Below are 25,881 nucleotides of genomic sequence, written 5' to 3' on the forward strand. Positions count from 1 at the left end.
AGCATTGTCCTTTGCTTATTTTTAACTCTGTTGCGCTTTCCCACCAAAACTACGTTTGTATAAAATTTTCTTCGCGTAATACTACCAAGCTGTATAGTAGTACCTACTGAACCGATTTAAATGGAAGCAGATTGGGCAAGAACTTGGTCCAAACGTAGGTCACAACTTTTTATCTGGGCGACGGAAGTAGTTCCCTTTGGACGGGAGTTTGGATGTTTTCGACTATGTATATCAATTAAACATAAAAATATTTCACAAAAATTTATTAAACTTAACATTATTTAACTTACCTAATACTGCTAATACTATCTTACAAGTATACAATCAAAACAAATGCATATCACACTATAATAAATGATACAAAATAATAAACAAAATTATATTCTATACTTTCGTATAAAAGTATGACAAACTACTTCAATATTTTTGGATAACACTCACATATATAAAGCACTAAAACGTGCTTTTTACAACGACAAAGACATTAGTTGTTCACGGTGGTAAAGTTAGTGAAGATTGAAAGAAACGGCTACGTAGAATAAAACGGCAAAACTGATAAAATGTCAAGGTTACACGACTATGTACAAGAGACGTGGCTGCGCTCGTTGGCACGAACTGGTGAGGTACGATAGACATTATACGAAATAAACATGCATTACGAACTAAACGTGTGAGGAGAGACCGAACAGCGGAAGGCTCATTTGGTAGGTTGAGATCAATGACGGTGCTGGAGGCGTGACGTCACGCGGTCACTCGAGCGGCATCTCTTCGGGGTGGAGCCAGCTGTCGTTCTCCGCTCGCGCCAACTGCTTCTTTAGGCTGCAGTATAGCTTGATCAATGAGTCCTGGAATTAAAACAAAATTGGTTTAATATTATGTGATTTTATATTTGCAACCCTTTCTCAATTTTGCACAATTACTAGGAGATGAAATATCCTAAACTAAGCTTCATTACCAAACTGTTTTAATAAACAATCTATTGGCATATCTGCAGAAAACATCGATTCGTGTGACTTGGGAGCGAGTTTGATTGGTGAGGCGATACACTTTTGTACTGCCACTCCACTATTTCGTTCTTTATACTTTGGTATGACCTGAATGTGCTTTTCAACTGCTGTCAGTCCGTCACCCGCGTTCCGGGGAACATCTTCCCGTATCCGTAAACGGATGGATAAAAAGTATTTTATATCCGTCTTCTGGTTCTAATTTACAGCCCCATAGAGTTTCAGTCGGTTCAGCCGGACAATTGTTTACATAATTATACAGATCCGTATATCGAATGTATTTATGGTACTAAAATATATTTACCTTTTCCTTCTCTAACTGTATAATCTCTCTCTTCTGCCGTAGCTCGTCGTCATCCATTTTCTCCTCTAACTCTGCTTTGTGATTGCTGAGGTAAGCGAACTCAGTCTGTATCTGGAATTAATTATTAGAAACAAGGTAAATTATATGATTTACTAGGTTTTGTCTCTTTACAATACTTTTAAATCCTGATGAAAACTGATACTTTTCCAATTTTATTTGGGGCGAAATGTTTTCCGCTTCCTTTCCCCCACCCGTAATATGCACGTCAATTCACTCCCTTCTTATTTACGTCAACTTTCATGCATTCAACCTTTTCTTCCTCTCCCTCTACATCCATCTACTTAATCTAAGCGTCTGATTGAAGCTTCCTGAGGCCTTAAAGGCTGGCCGTTACTTTGGACACAGAATAAGCATCGCCATGTAACGTGGCCATGCTGTAGATTTTGCTGTTGTTCTATGTCTTACCTTGAGGTACTCCTGTGCTAATTGTTTGTGTTCCTCGAATATTCTCTTGGACTCCTCGTTGTTGAGGTCCGGCGAGATAGGCCTGAGGTGCGGGTCCAGCATCATGTGCATCGAGTCGAGCGCCGGGTCGGGCTCCGAGGGCGGCGGCGCAGCGCCTTCGCCCCCTGTCGATGCGCTGCTGTTACCTGCACAACACAAACAAACACTTTACTACAAGAGAACATAGGGAACGCGGTTGCCACACTAGAAATTACTGTAGCGCAGAGCATCTTATTTACTCTGCAATATAATCTGTATTATAACACTCGCTACCTAAAACGAATGAGATCGCTTCTAGCACCACAAGGTCCACCAGTAAATATAGAACAAAAGCTGTCTTCCGAAGCTCAAACCGACGTCAAACAGAACACGGCAAATCTAGCAATAGAACAATTGTGCGCTGAAACACTGCTATAGTTCGGCCATTCAGAGAATGCGTTCCTGACACGTCGCGATTGAACTGACGACGTAATAACATTCATTGATTATTGATATAATAATGTTGTTTTAATGCTCCTCAATTGTTAAAACGGTAAACAACCAGCAAAAATATTTTTATCGTAACTGCAACGCCATTGCAAAGTTACGTCGTCAGTTCAATCGCGACGTGTCAGGAACGCATTCTCTGAATGGCCGAACTATAGCAACAAAATATTACGTATCCTAAGACGCATACGCCACTAATAATAATGATGCCGTGCGCGATTCAATGACGCAATTAAAACAATGATCGACTAATAGGAGCGAGCGCGAGAACAATCCGAGTGTTTGGAGGAATCGGCGGCAGTCCCACGGCACAGTTAAATACGTCAAGAGTTAAATTTACTCCGGAGTTGCTGATGTCAGACGCTTCACCTAGATTTCTTGCTTTCAACATTATGATGCCTTTTCCCGCAAATAGATGGCAGCAGTGTACTAACAAGGCGTTGATAAGCAATACATCATCGATGTAGTGTTGCGCTCTGTTCCAACACAAACGAGACGATAGCTACTGTTTGCTTTAGCACAAATGTTTCTGTGAGCAATTCCTTGTTTGCAATTAATTCGCGACTGCAGCCGATGCGTTAAAAATATTGCTAAATAAGTCTAATCTTTCTAATACATAAATGCGGAAATGAGAACGGGCTTTACTTTTGTATAAAGGACGCAGGTACGTACGGGTCACTTAAGGGTGAGTTTCGGATGTAAATATCAAGTATTTTCAATACACAAAACACTCGAATTACGACACATTAACCGAAAATCCTTATTTTGAAATCACAGTACGAGTAGAGCCTACGAAGGCTGAAATCACTGAATAACTTGAGAAACAGTGGCTGTGGAAGCGTGCTAGCATAAGAAGTGGTCCACGGTGTAGTGCGGCCTAAGTTTCGGCGTCGCGTCGCGTAGGCGGAGTGGCGGGCGACACTCACTATAAAATATCCAACTACAGCTGACTGTGTCCCTGATGGTGGTGACGATGGGTCCGGCGTCACAGTCGCGGGCGTGCGGGCGGCGCAGGCGCGCGGGCGGCGCGGGCAGCGGCGGCATGGCGTGCGCTCGCGGGGACACTGCGCTCAAGACTGCTGTGCACGCCGCCGCCCGCTCGAAATAATCGACGGGAGAGCCGGGAGCGGGCGGTGCAACAAACAAACCGCCGCTATTCGCGGACTGGTGACTCAGCGACGTCAGGCCGAGCTAAATGCGGACACCGTGTGCTGCCGCCCTTCGTGAGGTTTTCTGCCGTTTTCGCTGGCAGGGCGCGCACCGCTCTCTGTGCAGCGGTCGACGACCCGCGCCCACGCGCTGCTCTTGCACCCGGCACCGCCACCAACCACCGACCACACTCAGCCCCACCCCGCTTCATTGGCGCCCGACATGTTGCCTTTCAAGTCATAACCTGCAGGTTATCGGTGATTGTAAACTCCGTTTGGCTTGTAAACACACATGTGAGCGTCGGCTGGGCGCCGACGATGCGCTCGCGTCACATGGCGCGTGTGGCGCGGCTGATGCTCGCGTGCCCGCCTTGCGCTCGGATAAATTAGGGCCCAATTATTGCGGCATCACAGCCCTAATTCATAGGTGCGATTGCGCCGTGCATAGCCAGGCCAATGTGCAGTGCGCAAAAGCAACGTAGGTCCGACGTAAATGCATGTCACCATCAACATGTGACATGTGTTAAACGTCTATAAAACTGTCACATCACTTGGGCATGTTATTGGAAGAACTCGCCAAAAATTAAGGTCGTATTGACGAGCATGTTACACACGAGCACGTTCACCGCCTAGTTACAGTATACTAAATAACTTGTTGTTGTATCATAGTAAACAAATAACTCAAAATCTGTGTGGGAAGTTAAAAACGAGGTTCACAACATACTTTTGTTCATCTCACTTCTCTACCGGTATTGCAACATGCTTCGAAAACAGCAACAACAATGACAGAGTCTTCAATAATAAAATGCACAATGATGTCCAGACTTAGAGTCAGGTCATTAACTGAAATACATTAAACTCTGTTTACACAACACCCTTATTTATGTGTTGTTGTCCAACAAAACAAAGTTGTTGTTGTTGATAGACGTAAGCGGGCTGTGACAAGGAATAGCTAGTAGCAGGCAACATTATCAAGCAGGCTAGCTGTCATCAGGTGCACACGCGTGCCCTGCAGCATAATGTTGCCGCCATAATGGCGTGCCGCGCCGCTTTAATAGCGCATTACACTCGGGGCGTAACTTACGCACTCCTTAAGACTCCCAGAATAATCCAAAGCATAAATCTTAACGTTCAGCGGAAGTGGAAAGCGAGGAATTTGTTTTAAATTTCCGCAACTACACCTCGTAGTTAAAGAACGCTTTGAGGAAACGTTTATTATTTTATGAGCGATGCTTTTTACGACACTACAGATGGGATCCGCTGAAAGATTTTGTGTCTATTTCAACGTTCTACTCTGACATTTTAACTTTGTATAGCAGAATAGAGATGCTGTTAACGATACTATAAAACAGAAAAAAACAAGAAAATGCTGTCTCTGCAGTGCTCAAATATCTTGTGCATTTCGATCATCCCCGTATTGAAAGTGCTCAATCTCCGACGAGTCTGCAACTCGTGTTCCATTTTTAACGATGTCTATTACGCCATTAACCGCGTTACGTTAATGAGCACCATCTAGTTAGTAGACACGAGGCTAATTGCGTTACCGAAGTGATAATGAACGTGCGGGGGGCGGGGGACGCCTCAGAGGCACTCGTTAACAGATGGCTGGAAGCGGCAGATGGAAGATCATGACTAACACGCCACATTTTACGAATACCGACTTCGGCGAACTATAAAATTCATACGAGGAACTAACTGCAGACTTTACTCTGGCAATCTATCTCTTCCACTAAGATAAGGCAGCGCCTGAGAGATGCGTGCACGCACAAGATGGAGATTAAGCTATCCGGATATAATCCTCAGGAACTGTTTCACGTCCAGACAAGGTGAAGTTTTAGCTGCACTTCAATGTATCCAATAATAAATACACTTGGAGCATGAGGAAAAATATTTGCAAATTAGCTCTTTCTTTACCTAATTGAAATTAGAAAGAGATGGACATCCAAACACCAATACCGACCCTTAACAGTTACTTATTTTCAAAAAGATAATAATGAACAGATCGATTGCATACAACCTGAAGAAACTGAAGAGTTAAAGTATCTTATTGCGATTTGCAACACAATACGGTCCGTTACTGCAATAAAAACGTTGATGCGGAAGAGTTTCGATTGCCGAAAAAATAACAATGGCAAAAAAACAACACACGAGGTCTTCGCAGTCTATAAAGGCCATGTTCTTACTTCTGTTATATTTATTGGTGAAGATGTTGTTAAAATCATCATCATCAGCTTTTTATCGTCGCAAAGCTGGGCACAGAGCTCCTGTCGCATGGAGAAGGATTGAACGTTGATAAGCATAATAATTTTTAGGAGGCTATCAAACAGCGATGGAAAATGAATGAATCTGCGATATCTCTACATAGGTCCTGCAATTGGAATGTCTGAAAAGTTAAAAACATTGAATAGTTGTGAGGGTTTTCGTCAGGGTGCAAAACGTAGAAGAACTCGTCATCAAAATATACATATTTGGAAGCACGGAGATTACCGAATTACAATCATTACATTACGAGTAGTAGCTAAGGCAAAGCATTCAGTGGGTAAATTGGTGATAAAATTGATTCTTAGTATTATAAATGAAGGGGTATGTATTGTAATAAAGTTTATCCTATGCTAGAATTTGACAGAACCTTCGATTTAATTTTACTAGAATCCAAAGTCCTATATTCCGGTTAATGTCTCATAAATTTACTAAAAGACGTTTACTACACATCTTATTTAGAATTTCTTTTTCTTTTTTTTAATCCATGTTTAACGCACAGCGTGATCTACAAAACAATCCAGTAATACCATAAATCTGGTGAGCGAGGGAAAGCTCTTTGATCGGCGGTTTTAATATGTTTTCGATTTGGCGTCGGGACGGGCCGCAGACCGAGCCATTGCGTCAGTGGTGGTGACACCTCACGGAAACTGTCCACGGGACGACACTTATTCTATTAGCGGGCCGATTTATGAGCAGCCACATGACAACCAGGCAAATGTCTGTCTACAAAGTCGGTTAACGCTTCTAGACGCTTAAAACCTGTGTTGAATCGAGGAAATTTTGTGTGGGAATTGTAATATTTTGTCTTTGAATATATATTTGCGTAACCCTATGAGTAACCAGGTGGATGTTACATTATGAATTTAACATTCCCTTTTGTTTACAAAATAGGTTCACTCAATTTTAAGTCACTTATGCTGCAGACGAGTGCCAAAAATTCACAGAATGCCCAAACTTTTAATGCTGGGATCGCGTTGGGCAACTGACAGGGAATAACGTCGTACGTTTAAAAAAGTCTGATTCACCGGAGACACTTTCATTCGATCCGGAAATATCTACCAAGCGAATTTGGCCGTCCTTGTGTACGATTTAAGAGTACCTAAAGGACAATAATACATGTGAATCCGAAGCGACGAGCAGACACACTGACTCACCAAACAGTTAAAAGTAGTGAAACAGATTTATCTTTTTTCAACAAGTGTTCAAAGTAAATTATGTCGAAGGGACATTCATTGGTATTTAACATTAACATAGTATGCAAATTCATTCCCACGCGTGATGGCGAATAAGATCATTTTATAGTACAATGCTATTTGGATATTTAGCGCCTTTAGTAAAGAGGGCAGTTTACAATTTCGTGCCAACTTCTACGGCGAAACTAGAACTGGGCCAGTCACCGTTAATGCGCTATATAGGTGATTGTATCCAGATCACATCAAAGAACCGCCCGCCGGGATACTAAGCAGGACTAGTCACAGGACAGATGTGACTTGAGATTTGCTATCTTAACGCAAGTCGTAAAAATCAATAGAAACGGAGGCGAGCTTCGTTTATTCTGGTCCATGATCAGACCTAAGGATTGAAATTCGGGGATTGATGTTAAATTTCGCGTTGAAGTCGATTTAATTGTTTATTAAGAGTTTTTTGTTATTTAGAATAGTGCGGTTGTTAATTTACGTAAACCAGCGGAGGTGAAGAATGTTGTTGTGGTTCAGTTTACTACGCGGTGTGGGTGGCTCGCCACTCGGAAGTGCCTCGGGTGAGCAACGCTCAACGTTACGTCTTACGATACTATTGACAATTATGTATTATTCTAACGCCCATTGAAAACGTACTGTTGATACTTATTTTCCAGATTGTTTCTGAAGTGATGCCAAATAGTGGAGGAAAAAACATAGTAACATTTCAGATAGAGAATATTTATATGCATTATTCGTTTAATTAATTATCAATAACCTTGGAATGATTTAAAAAATACATACAAGAAATGTATGTAAACTCGCACCTTAATTGAACACATTCAAACTTATTCTGCGTTTGAAGATTTTTATTGAGATTGAGGTTAAAAGTTTAGTTATTCCGATTAAAATAAGTACGTGACTCATTAAATCGTAAACCGAACTTTGGTGTAAACAGGAAATTATTGAATTTCTTCTGAAAAGCTGACTGAGCTCTATTGAGATGTTTTTCGAAAACATGTTTTGCAACGATCTTGGAACACAAAAGTTTCATCAGACTTTCAGTCGTTCTGTTCATACGACGTTATTCAAGTATTTTTCATACAAACGATTATATAATTACTCCATTAAATAAACAATAACATGGAAAGCAAACATTAGATGACGCTACGGCGAGTTATCAAAGCGAGGAATCTTCCCAGCAGAAGTGGTATATAGTGGCAGCAGTAGGAAGTAATACAAAAGCTATTGGCAGAGGTATCGTTGTGAAACGCGCGCTGACTCACCGCGTATTTCGGCGTCGACCAGCCCCTACGCCACAACACGCTACATCTTACGTACACTTATATCTTATACAATCTTATGTATACGAACACATTGATTTTGTTCTAGATTACATTTATTGATGTGGCATTTTATTTGCTTCGTAACGATTTAGCAATTATTCATCTAGTGGTGGAATAAGATAAGTACGAATATAAGATATGTACAAATGTATTTTGTAAAATAGAATTTTTGGGACTTTAAAATCTAGGGGCATTGCAGCCATAACGTCTTTTATGCACGAACATTACAAAAATCTTCTGAAAAGCAGAAAGTCTTCTTTTAACTTTTGATGAAGTTTTGAATGTGGACTCATTTTAAACCTTAACGGTGAAGAGAATATTGTGTTTTGCACCTGTTTGTCGGGGTTGAGACATAGTTTGTTGCTTTGATTGCATCTAGCTTCATCCACACATGAAGCTGACGCTGCAACGGCATAGAAAAACAGCGTAACAATTTGGCGTAAACGTAAGCGACCGGTGAGCGGCCGCGGCCAGGGCGCGTGACGCAGGCGCGAGCCCCGACCTACTTATGTCGTAGAAAAAATCAGCAGATGTTCAACTTTGAGGCGCGGGATATATCGAGCAGAATGTGTTGTTCCGAATAGAAATAAACTTGTCACATATTTTGATTGTATCTAGAGCGGGCGGCGGTTAGTCATGTCGTGATGCCGATGCCAACGGCCCGGCCGCCGCGACCAACCACCAACTATAAAGGCAATCGCGCTCCAGACTGAATCACTGTAGGCGCCGTCTGCAAAATGTCTCATCACTGGCGTATTTACGATGTTTATTATAGTTATTGTTGCGACCACATATGGTACGGCTTCGGACCGTTCAGTTCCAAGGTCGCGGGAGAGCATTGCTATTGGTAACAGATCAAGATCAAAGGAAATAGTCAGTTTGGCTCCAATACAACAGTTTATAAACGTAACGTAGCGTAGGCTGTAGAAAGTAGATGAAGTTTACTGACATAACGTAGCACGTTATTGTCCAACACGCACCACGCCAACGCCGCAGGTTCTGGGTCAGGTACACTGGACGAGGCTCACAGCTCAAGCTCCATAGATTTGTTTAATCTTAGAGTTATTTTAGAACTAACCAGATGCACATTCGACAGTGCCGTTACTATAGGTAAAGGGTTACGTGTTAACACTACGATAGCGTTCGTTGTAAACAATACTATTTCGGAATCTTCAAAGAGGATTGTTTATTGCCGTCTCTAAGAGATCTCTTAACAAAAGAGTTAACATTGGGCATAAATTTAGAGCCAGATTTTGGATAGTGGCCCAGATGGTTCAGCCAGGAGCCGGTGTTGCCATGAGGGGTATATTGAAGTGTCATAGGGTAGCAACCCGACGTGTGAATAGCTCCCTAATTGTTTGGTTGAGGCGTCGCACGCGCAGCTCTGCTCGCGAATCATAAAATAATTAGCAGTGATTCATCGGCGCGCCGAAAGCGTCTCTCGTCGCTGCTAGATAGTCGTTAGCTGACAGATTTTGGCATTACCTTTTGACAGAAGATTATTTCACTGTCGCCGATCGTTAAGATAAAATTTACCGCGTGATTACTGTGTCAGTCAATTCTTATTTCTGTATTGATTAATGGAAGCTTCTAACTGCAATAAATTCTTCGGTAACTGGTTTGTAGTTCAAGGATTTATTTCTTGTTAACTTGAAGTATTATGAAGGTTAACATTGACAAGGAATAAGATTTACAATCAATCAATTTGATTCATTTCAGCAGGTTTCGAACACAAAAAAATTATTTAACTTCTAAGAACATTCAGGTAATACATCATTTTTTCAAGGTGAACCCTTATCAAGGCTTCTTTATAACCGTGTGGGTTGGATTTTTGGATGACCATTACATGTGAGAACAACCAATTTTTTTAAAGGTTTACAATTTCAGCACAGCACCAATGTTAAATGTACCTGCATATACTTCCTCTTTATTTATGTGATTTTGCATAATAGTTAAGTAATCAAGTTCAAGGGCGATCAATATAAAATATTCAAAACTATATTTTTCAAATTGATGAGCTTTACAATATTGTGAAATAGATTTTATGAAATAAATTATTGTACAAAATACCTATACAGTATTTACCTGAAAATATCCTTTCGATTACAAGTACCTGTTGTAATATTTTGGCTTACATAATTTGATGGTGAGCTGATGATAATTTCATCACTACAAACTAGTGTTCAAATGTAGTACTCACTCATGTAAACGTCAAGGAACACTTGCACGGAATCGTAATGGGGTTGCACTGTTATCGAGAGCTGGACGGCACAGTCTGTTTGCGGCATTTCACTGCGATCACTAGGACATGCGCGCGTGTGCGAGGGCGGCCGCCGCTGCACCGAGTGCAGTGCGGGAGCGATGCGCCGGCGGCGGCGGGAGCGCGAGACTGTGCGTCGCGAGCCCGTCCCATGCCTCCCGATAACCTTAAATTAGATTAATTGTATCGCGCTGATTCATGCCTACCCCGACGCGCTTCTTTTTGTTGACACCGGACAAATGCGTTCGCTTTATTTAGAATTTGAGGATTATGAGAGGTGAATGAATTTTTTTCGCCTATGATGCGCCGTGTGTAACGTGTGACGTCCGACGGTATAGTGTAGTATATGCGGAATCTTAAATACACTTGACGAAAGTTGATATTACGTACAACGAAAGTGCGTAGAAAACAGAAAAAATATCGAATTAAAATTTCAGGCTTTTTATTTCGTATTGACTTCCATGACTATTGAGTGTACGTAACGGCGTACGTGTGTATAACGTAAACAATAAAAGCGCCATTTAAAAACTACGTTGTGGTAGACCACACAACAGCACAACCAAAAAAGTCTGCAAAAGCTCAAATTGTTTTTACAACTGAGCCAAGCAAAAAAAGAGCAAGTTCGAAGTTCAAAATGAAAACATCTACCTGCCACAATGAGCTTACAAAAAATGAGTTTCTGGTTAGGTGCGAGGCGAGCACGTTACACGCACATATTCCGCGTAGCGTCGGCGCGAGTACACGGATGATGGTTCGCTGGAGCAGCGCTGCGATATTCCGGCGCTGGAAAGGCCGATACTGTATAAAAATCAACACGTTTGTTTATTTGAGCAACGCATAACGGGCGAGGTGCCCGCCGCGGCGGCACCCATGAAAATATTACGACTTATTTACTTTACCGCGATACTGTTCTTACCGCATTGACGTCTGCTCCGTGAGTCAACGGGCGCGAGCCACGAGGCACGTCTCACTTAACACATTTGCGAAATTTCCAACTTCACCATATGATTTTAGACGTTACTGTAACACTACAGATTCTTGTATACTATATAACACTATAATTTACTGACTACACCCAAGAATCAGGACGTCAGCAATACTTTAAGAGAGGCTTGCTAGCACTTGGACCCATGTTATTTGCTCCTCCATTTTACGGTGCTATAAAGCCTACTTGTATTCATTCAAAATGTGAGGGGATGTGTTATAAAAAATGATGTAAAATCATTACCTGTTACATCATTAGGACGGCAAGTAGCTTGCTCAAGGAGCACTCGCGAGAGATTTATTAACCACTATTCACTACCTAAACAAAGATTTTTTAATGACAAACTGAGTTGTAATAATATGTATTGAAAAATAAATGTGTAATAACTATGATTGCTTTGACCCGCAATACAAAACCCCATTACAATGTACAAGCAAATTATTTGCGGGAAAAACATACTCATTTGTTCACATTTACAACGAAGGCCATAACGATGCACTTAGTTCGTTGTAAATGATATTAAATGTCTGTATGCTTGATGACTGTAGTGTTGCTGCGACAGCGGAAACCGTATATAAACAAAATGGGATCAGTCTAGCCATCTGCGCGGAAGCATGTCGATACAGTGCACGCTAACTAGCGTCACAACACTATTCACAGATCATCCTGAGAGATCTGGCTTCTTGATTCTCAAATATAATTTTATTGCTGAAATTCAAGCCATAACTGGAGTGTTTGAACAATTAGAAACGTAATGTATGAACTGCTCAAGGAGGAAAGTCTTCGCAGAAGCAAAACCGAAGCAATGTGATCATAAAACACGATTTAGGAATTGTAGAATAAATATTGAATGACCTGGACAGCAACGAGATTTTCGTCTTCTGGTGAAACACCAATAAGAGCGGGTTTAAAGAAAGAATTATTTTATCGTATCCAGCACTGTTATCTACTCATAGATATTCCAATTCTAACTAACAAGTCAAAGGTATACAGAAGCAAGCCAAAAATAATAACTTACAATAAACAAACGCGCGAGAGCCGTCCACCCAAAAACGAGAACAAAGTTGCAGCTTACGAGTAACGATTTCCTGGATTCGGCACTTTAGCGGGAATGAAACTAGGAACCACTAGTGGGCAGGAACAACCCCGTTAGCGATCTAACAATACTTTGGCTTTGCGATCGGTCGTTGGTCCCACAGCACCCGGTTCCTAGAAGGTAAGCGGACACAGTCTAAAATAGTCGCGGCCCCTTCCGAGAAGCGTGAGTCACGGCGGGACGGTCCTGCCTGGGCCGCATCTGGACCGCATACACACGCCGTGCGTATAGCTCATCAATACATACGTCACGGCGTTGCTGTTTTTATGACAGCTGCACATGTAAATATGGGCTGCGAACATATAACTTAGGGCTAGAAAATTTTCTTGCGCTTTGATGTATCTATTATTTGGTTTAGAGAAGGCAGCGCTGTATTACATTTAAGAAAAAGTGTTTTAGGTACATCATCAGTCCCTCATCAGTTTGAAGGGACCTAATAACAGGAAAGAAAGAAGCCGAGCCCTCTTTCCTTAAGCGACTTTTTGTCAGGCCGAGATCTCGGAATCTGAGAGATCTGCAATCAACAATAATTTCTACAAGGAAAAATACCAATTTTATTGTTCGAACTTTTTCAAAGAACTTGTTTTATGTGACGCTGGAGATATTCCGTCTTTCCTATGGATTTATTTTGGTTCGAGTTAGAATCGACTATGTATCAGATTAGTCATGGGATTCACAATAAACTCCATTGGTGGCGGAAAAGCGTTCTACGAAGCACGTAATCTCAACACACAAGATTTATTGTATAAAGTGGCGCTACAATTTTATACTGTTTCTTGGAATTACGAATCGAACATACTTATTTAAATAATGGGGTCAGCTGATTTCATTTATTTAGTCTATTAATTAGTTCGGTGATAGATTACTTCGAAACCCAAGCTATATCACAGTTTTTCATTCTAAAAATCTTTCTGATCATATGGATCAACAACATCTTTTAAAAAATCGTTGATATTGTAAAGCGTTTAAGAAACAAAGAAATGCTTCAAAATATTTACCTCATACATCACATCCAATATTTGAAACAAAGGCCACTTATTGATTTACAATTTAGCGAGTAATTCGGAATCCGTCCATTAGTGCATGTAGGTAAGGCGCCAAAGCTGTAGCAATCTGCTCCTACGCACCCCAGGGCGCATGTACCTCTATGACATTAACGACATGCACACAACGTTTTATTGCGTACCACTAAAATCCGCCATTACTCGACACTTCAACGTACAAGCTATTTCGATGTGACCCCAATATGTCTGTAGCAAGTTAAAAAATATACTTCTATTATCTTAGTGCCAAACAAATAAATACGCTTATGATCTCACTCAAAATCAAATCTAGAACTCGGCAATGTATGAAAAAATCTCTAATAATAATGCCGGAACTAAACAGTCGGACTTTCATTTATTATTCAGAAAATATCTAGTTTATATTTTGCCTTACTTTTCCATTCATCAAAGCGATCCCTAATAGCAAATAGGTTACACGATAAAAAAAAATGAAAATATTTTAAGAGGTTCATGAAAACTGTTACCAAGATTTAGTTAATTAATTAAATAACTACTTGCTAACTCGGTTTCCTTGTCTAGGTCTGTATACGGTAGTAGGTTATGTGGCAGCTATTTATGGGAATGATAAAAAACCTGAATATTTAATCTGTGATATGAATTTCATCAAGAAGTGCCTTCAATAAGCTGTTATAGGCAAATGGGCAGAGAGAACCAGTAACCGTTTATAATATAAGAAGAAAATTTTATAATAAATAAAAATGCGGTTAAAAAGACGGAAAGATAGTAAATAAATTAATTCATCCTACCTTGAACGCTTTCTTATATCCTCAAATAAGTCTTCTACTCGTTAAAAAACTGAGTATAACTACAGAAAGATTTGCAACAAGCATCAAAAATAATAACATCAAATGAGATTGGCTCCATCATCCACATTTATACACACACTTATAATGTCGGCGATGATTCACTTTGTGTTTAAAGCCTGGATTACACGCAGTAGTATCTTTTAATATTCTAACGCACTTATTTCGAGCAAAGTGCAAAAATAAGTTATGTAATAATAAAACCAGCATAACATGTCTGTCCGTATGACTAAGCGCTTGATATTTGAGTGCGCGGTATTTGCTGTCAAATGGCGGCGCGCCTGTACTCTTGCTTCTCAGAACTGCTAACACTACGCATTATAATTAACATTAGGGCTCTTGTTGTGCACCACGTTGAAAATGATACCCTAGCGTATCCTGGGAACTACTGTATGTTCTGTTAGACTGTTTGTTTTAAAAATACCTAATACATTAAGGGTTAGTGAGCGTTAAGTTTAAATGGTGCATGACAGACTATTGTGCAAACAATTGTTCTGTTATTCTGAAATCGTTTACGGATCTAAATGAAGTGTGACGCATAGGAACTTCCTAAGACTACACGAGTTTAATTACTTGGCTAAAGATTAAACACTTTAATTCATAGGTAAAGTATAAATTAAAAAAAAATGGTAACTTTGTTTAATGAGTCTCTAACTTAAAACATAAACTTATTGAATAAATAAGTAAATTTCTATTCTAATGATTTTGTAATCTATGCGGTCTTTGACAGAGAGTACAATAAATATGAATTTTGAATTTTGAAATTCCATGTAATATGTATAAAAGTCACTAAAGCAAAATAAATATTCTGATTACTATTGGCTTAACATGCATGGCGTTAATTTAGGTAGCACGAAAAAAATTGCACCGTTTACTTACAAGTTCTTAAAAGGACTGAAACAGTTACTCATAAGGCTCGTTATATTGCTCCAGATAACATTACTGCCTAGATGCACTTTATGTATTAACTTACATGAATATCTATATGAGAAATAATTTTATTGGTTTATACTCAACAAAGGTCTCATCATTATATAGGTCGACACAATTATTTATTTAGATGCATATTTCATTATTTATTTAGATGCATATTTCGTTATTTATTAGTTTAGATATTCTGGTTGTCTAGTAATCAATTTGATTTGCTCTGATTTACAGACCAATATTTTACAACTACCGTCCTTTAATCGTATCCTTTGTTAAATAGTTTTTTTTATTCCAACGTCATTATTATCAGCCTTATTATATGTATTTTCATTGCTGGTTGGACACACGTCTTTCACACACTCCTCAAGACTTCCTCAATACACCTATGTACCTAACTTCAGACTTTATTCAAACTTAGCTTGTTTTATATTCAAAAACTGTTATATTTTTGAAGTATATACTTTACTTTATAGTTTTGTATCAATATTGATACAAAACTATCCCGCACCCTAAAGGTTCGGTACGCAATATAAACGCTAGCGTGAGTCACGGCGTGTCCTGCCAGGACTCGGCTATTTGCACGCGGTTACTCACTCTCTGATGCATTGCGACCAGATTAGACGACAATCTCGGATCTCTTGAATTATGGCCGCAGATTATGTTTTGCTTTGCTATACTTAGATATTTTATTGGTGTCGGTTAAATGTTGAGTTAAATTATGTTTGCTACTGGAGGAATATTTTTGGTTGTCATTTGGGGTCGATATTAAATCGAATCCTGTTAGAATAATATTTTGACGTTATTTATTTCACTGTCAACGGAGACTACGCTTATGTGTTTTATTTAGTGGCCAATAGAAGCGCTATACAAGCTAATAAATAGTATGAATCTCATTTAGAGATAGAATGTGTGACAATCAGCTATAGGTGAACTGGTGAACACATATAACAACATATTTTGAAACAACTTGAGATTTCTCACCATGTTATTTTACAGGGTCTTACCTACAAAATTAGTTCATTATAAAACAAAATATTGGTAGCTTTATTATGGAAACTTCAAACAGCGACATCTATGTTCTATAATAGTAGATACATAGTTTAAAGTATTCCAATAAGGTTTTTCCAAATAGCGAAGATCCTTAATGTCTTTTATTGTCTCTTAGAATCGAAATAAAAAATATAACAGAATTCTACATCAATAAGAATGGTAGTTCGAGTCATATTTGGCCGCACAAAGCTAATAAACGCTGCATAAAACCAGATGACTAAACTGTATTAAAACTTTCGAGTGCCAATTTTCGCTTAAAGACAATAAAAACTTTTTTGTCACAGACTCAGTCCAGTTTATTTCTAGTACTAGACTGAGTATTGCGTGATCGCACATTAATTACACTTTGAAAACAATTGCGGTAAAAATACGGTGATTTATAACCGTTTTTCGGTGTTAGTGCGTAATTTATATTGAGTTAAAAGCCATTTCGCATTAGTCTCGCGTGCTCCCACGTAAAGCGAGCACACGTGGTCGGTACGTATTTGTGAATCATCACGACTTCTCTACTATTCTTATACCGCGCGGAAATATTGCAACGCGATTATAATTTCGCCTGAATCTTTAATCTCGTCTTAATTTCGGTTAGACGCTGCGATAAAACTGAATGCCAATATAAAACCATCAAATATATAAGTTGTGTCAATATCTTTCAAGTGTTAATAGGCGAACTCGAATTCGCTAGTGCCCTTGGTTTGTTCATGGAAAACAACTTCAACTATCCTTTAGAAAAATTACAAATAACCATACAATCATTATGTGCAGAGGAAATCTTTACGGCAAAGACCTCTTGAAATAGTTTCAAAATTATATTCAAAACTGAAATGAACAGACTCATATAGAACAATGAAAACAGTACATGCAATACTTACCCACGGTGTAGTATTTATCAAATCCAGCAGAATTTTTCACTTCCACATAATCATCATAACTGATTGGCACGTCGATCAACTCCCATGAATTCTGAAAAATTAAACATTTTCTTAATATAAAGTTAGCAGAAAACTATATTGAGCATTTTCATTTATTACAAATATAAATACATAATATAATATATATAACATGTTAGTAGGCACCTTCACCGTTGTTACTACCCACTACATACGTGTTCAAGGAACAGGATAGGGTGATACTAGTAACGTTTGTGAAGACTTACTGGATCCACTTCTATCTGTAAGGGCGTTTGGTATCTGGCATCGATGGGTCTCTGCGACAGAGTCCCATTGTAGTGTTTGGGCGCGGCGGGGCTGTGGCTGGCGGCGCTGTCCTCGCTGCGCAGCGAGTCGGGGCCGGGCCAGGCCTCCATGTCCACGTGGCGCGGGTTGATGTTGCCCACGTTGTAGTTGGCGATGGGCGACAGGCGGCGCGGCGACGAGCTCTCGCTGAACACGGCGGGGCTGGCGGACAGGCGCAGCGAGTCCTGCGGGGTGGCGTCGCCCGCGCCCGCCGGCCTGCCGAAGGCGACCGACCTCCCCGCTTCCGTGTACGCCTCGGGCTTTTTGAACTGCTGCGGTATTCTGACCGGCCCTATTCTGTTATGCACGTCGGGCTCGTCTTTGGGCAGGGCCGAGGTTTTGGGATGCGCCTCGGCGGCCATGAGGTTCTGTAGCTTACTCACTTGCGTCTCGACGAAGCTGCGGGGGCGGGTGGCGGTGACGGACGCGGGGGGGAGGGAGGCGGGCTCGGCGTCGTGCGTGTCGTACGAGTCGTGCGAGTCGCGCGTGTCGTACGGCATGTACTCGTCGCTGGAGCAGGACGCGGCGTCGTCCTCGCAGTCGTCGTAGTTGATGGGCGTGTCGGCGCCCGGGAACAACTCACATAGCGCTGTCATTATCTCTACCACCTGAAATATAAAGCACAGTATTTAGTAACATGTTCCGTTTAGACTTTTTAGGCAAGCAAATATTTTTTTTTTTTGGATGAAAGCAATTAAACTTGTCTAATCTAACACTCATCTAAGCTAACTAATACCTTTTAAAGATTTTAGAAATTGTTTATTTATACTTTTATCTGCTTTCTGAGATATTCTATAGTGTACAGATTTATACACGTTGTTTTCACTTCCTTATATTTTATAGCATTGTGTACCACTAACACCTGTGTGATTGAATGCCAATACAATGAGTGACTAAGCACTTTATAATAGTTTAACCTTTAATATTGGCAAGAGATTGGTCCACTCATCATTTAAATTTAGATGGAAGCCTACCTTGGCCATGCTGGGTCTCTCCGCAGGAACTTTGTGCCAACATTGTGTCATCAACTGCTCTATTGGCTCAGGACAACCCTCTATCAGGTTTGGCCTTTGTCCTAGAAACACAAAAATAATACACTTTAGTATTGGTACACAAACAAGATCACACATAAACAAAAATGAAAAAAAAAAAAAAACACAATTGAAATTAGAACACTATCGTAATTCAAAAAAAGATCACATCTCAAAGGAGATCTAAATTCAAATGATATAAAAAGGATGCACAATGCTGCAGATAGCTTCATAATTGATGGTAGGTGGGCTGAATCACAATGTCGTGATATCATAATTCATTGGAACTAAAACTTTAATAGGTAGTTTTATTGTTTACATTTGATGAGTAAACGTGCAGTTACCATGAAGGTTTTTAAAGTTATTTATTGTTTGTTATGTTATTGGTCTAAGGATCATTACTTCTGTGGGTGAACTTTATTGCTGCTTTTTATGGTCTGTATTATGTATTATTTTGATTGAACAGGACTATTAACTGTATTGGAGCAGTAAAATAAACCTAGTAATTTGCTTTTAACTGTAAATTAACTACCACTTACTATAAAAATCAACCAGTGTAACAAAGAAGCTATTAGACCAATCTAACAAAGAACATGTTTATGTTAATTTTTCAATTATGCCAATAAGTTACTACCCTTTTTTCGTGATATAATATCTTTATTAAATCCGAGAAGTATTCATCATAATGAGAATAATTTTAACATTTATCATAAAATATTAATACAAGTTCATGTTAAATGTAATGTTACAGTTGTTGTACAGATGTAATGAATTTGTACAGCAATATTTTAATTTTTCAAAGAATTGTGTTGCTTTGTTATACATATTTACACATGCAAAGCAGTATCAAGCAAATGGTGTTTTCAAATCTATTTACAATACCTGTATGCACAGCCCACATTATCCTAAAAGCTGATCCCCCTTCCTCAAAGGGTTTCCTCCTTGACAAGACCTCCCATAAAATAATACCCCATGAGAACACATCACATTTCTCTGTATATGTTGAACCTTCAAACACCTGAAATATAAATAAACAACCGCTTTATACAGGAAAACAAAATAACAATAAGGAAAATGTATTTTTATTATCTATTACGAAGAAATGAACAAGATAAAGTATGAGAGATTGGCTTTGATATGATTAGATTACAGTGCAATTTTATTAGTTCCCACAAGTCCTACTAAGCCGCTCGTCATTTTACTATCAATTGTTTTGGAATTTGTGTTATGTAGGTTGAATACTTGTGATGATTATTAATTGGTTACTGTGCATAATGCACCAACATTTAATAACATATGTTGAAGTTCATATCTACGCCTTGATATGATTATAGAGTTCAATTTTCAATTAATATTTTTACACAACTTTCAAATCTGTCTGCTTATAAAAAAATATGATAAGACTATTGGTTACTATCAGTAATTCGTAGAAATTTTGGCGCCTATTAAATATTATACCTACCTCTGCTCCCTATCTATTTCTAAAGCATCTATTATACCTACCAACTTTATTTAATTATACTATCAGTAAATACATTCTTTATTTGTATGAGAAAGTTTGTGTGTGTATCCATGTAATCATTTCTAATAATACTAACAATATTATGATAAACTGTATGTATTGTTGTTGATAAGACAGAAGGTACCTATCTCTTTTCAATCGTATGTATCATAGAAGCAAATAATGTAACATATCTTAAAATATTGCAGTACATCCTGGCATAAAAATGTAAAAGGACTCTTTCAGCAACTATAAACAGGCAGACAAGATGTGGATGAATATTTTCCCTCACAACTGCTGTTATATTGGGTAGATTTATTATTATTAACATTGAACTAACCTCGGGTGCCATCCACGCTGCACTGCCCTTATTGTTGGTCATGTATGTGGCCTTATCTGCAGCAGTGCCAAAATCACAGATCTTTAGTCTCTGGCCTCCACCCACTAGTAACAGATTGGGTGGCTTTAAATCCCTGTGTATCAGCGGCTTTGGTTTCATTGCGTGGAGGTAGGCTACACCCTGTAAAGTGAAATTGTAACAATGTAATTCAAGTTCACACACATGTTAAGTAAGGCCGTTCATTACACATAATTTAGATTTCATATTCATCAACATTATAATGCGAAATGTGAAAAAAATTTACATAAGCTGTAAAAGAAAACCGTTCTTGAGAAATACAATTGAAAATTAAGAAGATATTGATGTTTCTCTAGATTTGCATGTTTTATTTGTATTCTAATATGGATCACTTATCATATATATATATATATAACTCTTCAGTTTGACGGGCATATATCATCTAAATGAGTTAAATTTCAAAGGGTATGAACTTCAACTAAATGTAAATAGAAGAAAAATATAAAGAGTGTTAACCTCTGCACACTGGCGAGCCCAGCTCATGGCGTGGGCTGCAGTATATTTAGGCTTGGGCCGGTTGTGCAGCACATTATACAAGGATCCTCCCTCCGCGTATTCCATGACTAGGCAGACGTGGGCGCCCTTCGTGCACGCTCCATACAGCCGCACGATATTCGGGTGTGACACCCGAGACAACTGCCGCACTTCTATTGAAAACTCGCGCTTTTCAGCCTCTGAATTGATGTGCTTTACTGCTACTAGTGTGTTCCGCCAGAGACCCTTCCATACTACTCCGAATGCGCCTTTGCCCACCACCTGACGACATAAATTTAGTAGTTATACTTCTAATCTCCGTTCTACGATGGACTAAACAATAAATAATGTCCTGATATTTACCGATAACTCTTGAATTTCATTGTAATCTATCTCCTCCACAAATGTCTGCTGAACAGGTGAGTCTTGTACATTGGAAGCCATGGGAACACTTATTATCACATTATCAAAATGACTAGCACGTTAATTTAAAGTTATTTATTAAAATCTACCTAATTTTCTTTATAAAAATGTAAAAATAGTTGGTTATCTCAATTTTCTCAGTATTGTTTGGCAGAGAAAAGCAACTGCGACAAGGCAGCCATCTTTGAAACTGTAGAACAAATGTCACACCACGATAGTGGTGTAGCGTTTCATGTAATGAAAAATCGTAAACATTCATATTTACGTTTCGACAACAAGAATATTTTTTACACAGGTATGTGTCTTTTTTTATAGAACCACTTGTTGTATTTTAATTAATTTTAGAAAAAATATATTCAGATAGCTGGTGCTACATTAGCCTGAGAAGATTTGTGTTACATTGAAGGTTTTAAAGCAGTGTTTTTCAACCTGTGGGTCGCGAACTTTAAACTTTTAAATAAGTATCGTATACATATTCGATGTTTAGTGATAATGGTTTTAAACTGTAGTTTCTTCCGTTGCCAAATTCTTATTATTAAATATCGGCAGACTAGTCCCACTTTCTACTTAACGGGTTTTCTGTAAGACTCTTTGCCCATACAATGTGTAAAAAAAAAATATCAATGTAGGTACATAAAAATTAGAAGTAGCTTTATTACTAAAATAGGTAAGTATTAATTAATGGACTTGGATTATTTGTTACTATACTAATATAATAATAAAGAGGAAACACTTTTTTGTTTGTTTGTACCCTGAGGGCTCCGAAACCTCCGAACCAATTTGAAAAACTATTGACCTTTCACTATTGACAAATTTAACCTTTCCCGATTAACTTCAGGGTTTATTTTATCCAGGTACGTGACGAAGTTTCCCCGGGACGCGGGTGAAACCGCGTGAAAACAGAAAACCTATACTGAAACATAACATTGACCTGTAGTTAATCCTAAGTGGTACTATCGCTACATCCAGAGGTTGCACTTGTATCACTGCGGCTTTGATTATATTTTTGATCATGCAGAATTTCATACTGCTCCAAAAGCGCATAAGCCTGTCTACAATTAAATACCGCAGCGACCTGTTTAGGTGTTTGATTTCTGTGATTAACACAAAACAGATTGGCTCCCAAGTCTATTAGTATGTTAATCAAGCAAGTGTTATTACTCATAGCAGCAAAATGTAATGCCTGGCGACCACCCGGTGCTTCAGGATCATTTACAAGAGCGCCTTTCTGTACTAGAAGACGTAATATTCTCTCTTCTTCCTTGGTCGGAATGCACATCATAACGAACTCTGAAATAAACTAATTTTATAAATATAAGGAAGTGAATATAAGGAACAATGCCTGTGTGTCTGTCTGTCGAGCTTTCACGCCGGTAATGCTGCGCTTAGGTATAAGGATAGTTGATAGTTCTCTCGAGAAACGGGCGCGGGCGAAACCGATGGCAGAAGGTTGGTATGTAAGGTCGATGTCCACTCACAGAATTACATACAACGGATTATGTTGTGGATAGAGATAGATTTGCTGTCTAGACTAGGATACTAATGCGACCACTTCCACTCCCTCATTCCTAAAACCTTAGGCTGGTAAGGCACGTGACCTGACATTCCCCATTCGCGCTTCCTCAGCTATTTTATTTGCAAAAAGACTTACGAAGGAACAAACCCGTATCCGTAGGAGCTAGTCTTGGAAGAAGAACAGCACCATGGTCAAATAATAAAGATGCCATTCGCAAAGATGGTCTGGAAATAATAAAATGCGCTTGTACATTGCACGAATCGCGGTACTGCGCAAATCTCTGCTACTTTCGTAGGTACCTACTTTCTATATTTTTAACATACCTATCCCAACGGACTCTCTACGGAATACGTGCTGGATTTCACAAATTTTAGAGCTGAATTGGATAGCACTTTTGTTATAGTTCACAATACTTTACCTTCTCATCAGACATAAGGAGAGCGGCGTCATGCCCAAGTGGTCTTTGATAGTGGGATTAACCCCAGCATTGAGAAGCATTGCCACTGCGTAACGATTGCCGGTACATACTGCCAAGTGCAGTGCGTTGCGTCCAAGGTGGTCTTTACAATGAATATCGACTTTATGGCTGGAAAAACAAATCTGTTTATTTAAATCCGTAGATGCGTGAGTGAGACGGTTGAAAATAAACTTCAAAACGGTTGAAAATATTCATTTCAAAGGTGAGGTGACCTGCAATGAGGAAAGGCTACATTTAATGCGGGAAGGCGGGAAGTATTTTGGCAAGCTGGTAAAGCCACGGGAATTAGCAGCTATCATTATACATAGGTATTATAACTTTATGTAGAAAGCGCAAAGCTGATTAGCTTATGGCGCAACCGATACGACAAGGCTCGAGAGGATTGAGGAAGTAAATAAGTCGGCAGATTTTTTTTTTAACGTAGCTACCGACTTAAATAGGTACTTAATACCTGCCCAGGTATGTTCATATAATTGCAAAAAATAAATAAGGTTATATTACTCGATTAAAAATCGCAACTTTTTGTGATCCCCCAATTCGGCTGCTTCCAAGAATTCATGGTCGTGGTGCAGAAATGCAATTGCTTTCCTGTATTTCATATGTATATCTTCGGCTGAGTATCGTGAATCTATTGAAAACGCCCCCTCCAGTGTTCTTGGTGATCCTGGGTAGGATGGTATCACCACATCTAAGGATTCCTCCGATACTTCTTCTTCGCCTAAGTGAGAAAGTCATTAGAGTTTCCTATAACATTACAACGCAATAAGGACCTAAGACTCTCAAGGTTTACACTAGACGAGTTTAACACAAGTGAATGCGTTTACGGTATCGAATGTGGAGTTAAGAATCTATGATCAATGCATTTGCTCGAACACAGTTTTCCGCCGTGTTGTGATAGCTTCTTAGGAATAAAAAATGTTCAAATATATTTTGTCCGTTTCTCCATGATGGTGCTGATGGTAGAGCTATTGACTAACGCACGTTTACACGGCTACAAGCCTCAACATGTTAACAGTTACTTCACTCCTATCATTGGTAAACACCAATTATTCACACAATACGAATTTTAGCTCGGCTCGTCTAGAAAAGATCTATAAGTAACCTGTGTAGTCGCAAGTAAGCGAAATGGGAATACATTGAATACCAAGTGGTCGCTAGGGGGTTAAAGCTATGATAGTAAAAATAAACAAAATAAATTAAGAAATTTAATGGAATTATGATGATACAATATCATATCCATTATTTATTTAATGCCTGGTTTTAACCAAGGGACAACTGGTGCTTAGAAATTAATTTGTTTCGTTTCCATTTTTATATAAATTTGTTAAATGTGTGTCCGTAGTAGACGTTATCGGAAATGCACTAAACTGTTCACTTTCTAATATTGTTTCCATTCTGGGTACACTTTCCAGTAGAGACGATTTCTTTTTCGTGGACATAAGCGTTCCTTCTAAATCTAGAAACATATCTTTATTCCTCAGATAGGATATCACTATGGAATCACTGTCGCTGTCTATATCACCGACCAATATATCGTTATCACTTTGGAGATTTATGTCTACCATTTGCATTTCATCGGAGGAATCTGTTTCCTTCATCGGTGATATCAAGTAATCATTTCTGACGTCTCTGCTAGTCGAAGGCACATCAAGAGGTATAACACTCTTATTGAAGTTGCGTTTCAGAATCGTATCTCTAGAATTAAATTTACTATCGATGAGCAGTTCCCTAGAACTGGGATTACTGACGCAGCTCGAGTCCACAATAACGAACATCGGATCCCGGTCATTCCCAAGGTATTCAAGATCTTTTGGTGTGTAATGGATGCCCGCGTCTTCTTCACAGGAAAGAGTATAGGACTTAGATGTGCTGAAGAAGTTGTTCATTGATAGCGCCGGGGAGAGGGCTCCGGGTCTGGAACTAACGAAATTGTTTGTGTTGAGCGCTCGTTCGCAGACTTTACACAAGAGTGATTGATCAACTTGTACCTGCTGTACGTGACCGTGTGCGACTCGCGTTCTGCGCGGAGCCTGCTCTGCACTTGAATGAGATTCACGATATGGGGCGGTTGTAAGTCCCCGTCGGGGTACCAATAGCCCATCGACGAAGTGTATAAGTCACTCGCTAACCGAGAAGTACACATTTTAATGTAATTAAACAACCAATAAATTGATGCATACGTTGAGTCGGTCGCGAACGGTTCGTCATCAGGTATGGTGCGGTTTTCAGTCGATGTAACTCCGTCCCTTTGCGATACTTCTGGCGAATTCTTTGTATAACTTATACTATTGTGGATGTTTCTATTCATATTAACTTATGAATGTGCAGTTTTGCTTAAATTACATTTACTTTTTAGGAATTATGTTAGTTTTTTGGCAAAATTCTTTA

At 39.3% G+C, this 25,881-nt stretch overlaps 3 protein-coding genes across 3 annotated transcripts; all 3 read right to left on the minus strand.

The window, feature by feature from the left end:
* Positions 1 to 248: 248 nt before the first annotated feature.
* LOC124638787 (mitogen-activated protein kinase kinase kinase 7) lies at positions 249 to 21,699 on the minus strand. The gene is made up of 10 exons (XM_047175884.1): positions 21,440 to 21,699; positions 21,059 to 21,358; positions 20,525 to 20,704; positions 19,566 to 19,701; positions 18,627 to 18,727; positions 17,574 to 18,260; positions 17,290 to 17,380; positions 1,774 to 1,958; positions 1,309 to 1,419; positions 249 to 845 (listed from the first exon to the last, which is right to left on the minus strand). Exons 1-10 carry the CDS (start codon positions 21,518 to 21,520, stop codon positions 750 to 752), a joined length of 1,968 nt encoding a protein of 655 aa, XP_047031840.1. The 5' UTR covers positions 21,521 to 21,699; the 3' UTR covers positions 249 to 749.
* Positions 21,700 to 22,442: 743 nt separating this feature from the next.
* On the minus strand, positions 22,443 to 24,092 carry LOC124639137 (potassium channel KOR1-like). The gene is made up of 4 exons (XM_047176373.1): positions 23,995 to 24,092; positions 23,434 to 23,601; positions 23,151 to 23,239; positions 22,443 to 22,789 (listed from the first exon to the last, which is right to left on the minus strand). The coding sequence occupies exons 1-4, from the start codon at positions 24,090 to 24,092 to the stop codon at positions 22,443 to 22,445; spliced, it is 702 nt and encodes a 233-aa protein (XP_047032329.1).
* Positions 24,093 to 24,777: 685 nt separating this feature from the next.
* Positions 24,778 to 25,801, minus strand: LOC124639187. The gene is made up of 2 exons (XM_047176439.1): positions 25,482 to 25,801; positions 24,778 to 25,413 (listed from the first exon to the last, which is right to left on the minus strand). Exons 1-2 carry the CDS (start codon positions 25,799 to 25,801, stop codon positions 24,783 to 24,785), a joined length of 951 nt encoding a protein of 316 aa, XP_047032395.1. The 3' UTR covers positions 24,778 to 24,782.
* Positions 25,802 to 25,881: the final 80 nt, after the last annotated feature.

Source organism: Helicoverpa zea, chromosome 18 (assembly GCF_022581195.2).
Source record: "Helicoverpa zea isolate HzStark_Cry1AcR chromosome 18, ilHelZeax1.1, whole genome shotgun sequence".
Lineage (NCBI taxonomy): Eukaryota > Metazoa > Arthropoda > Insecta > Lepidoptera > Noctuidae > Helicoverpa > Helicoverpa zea.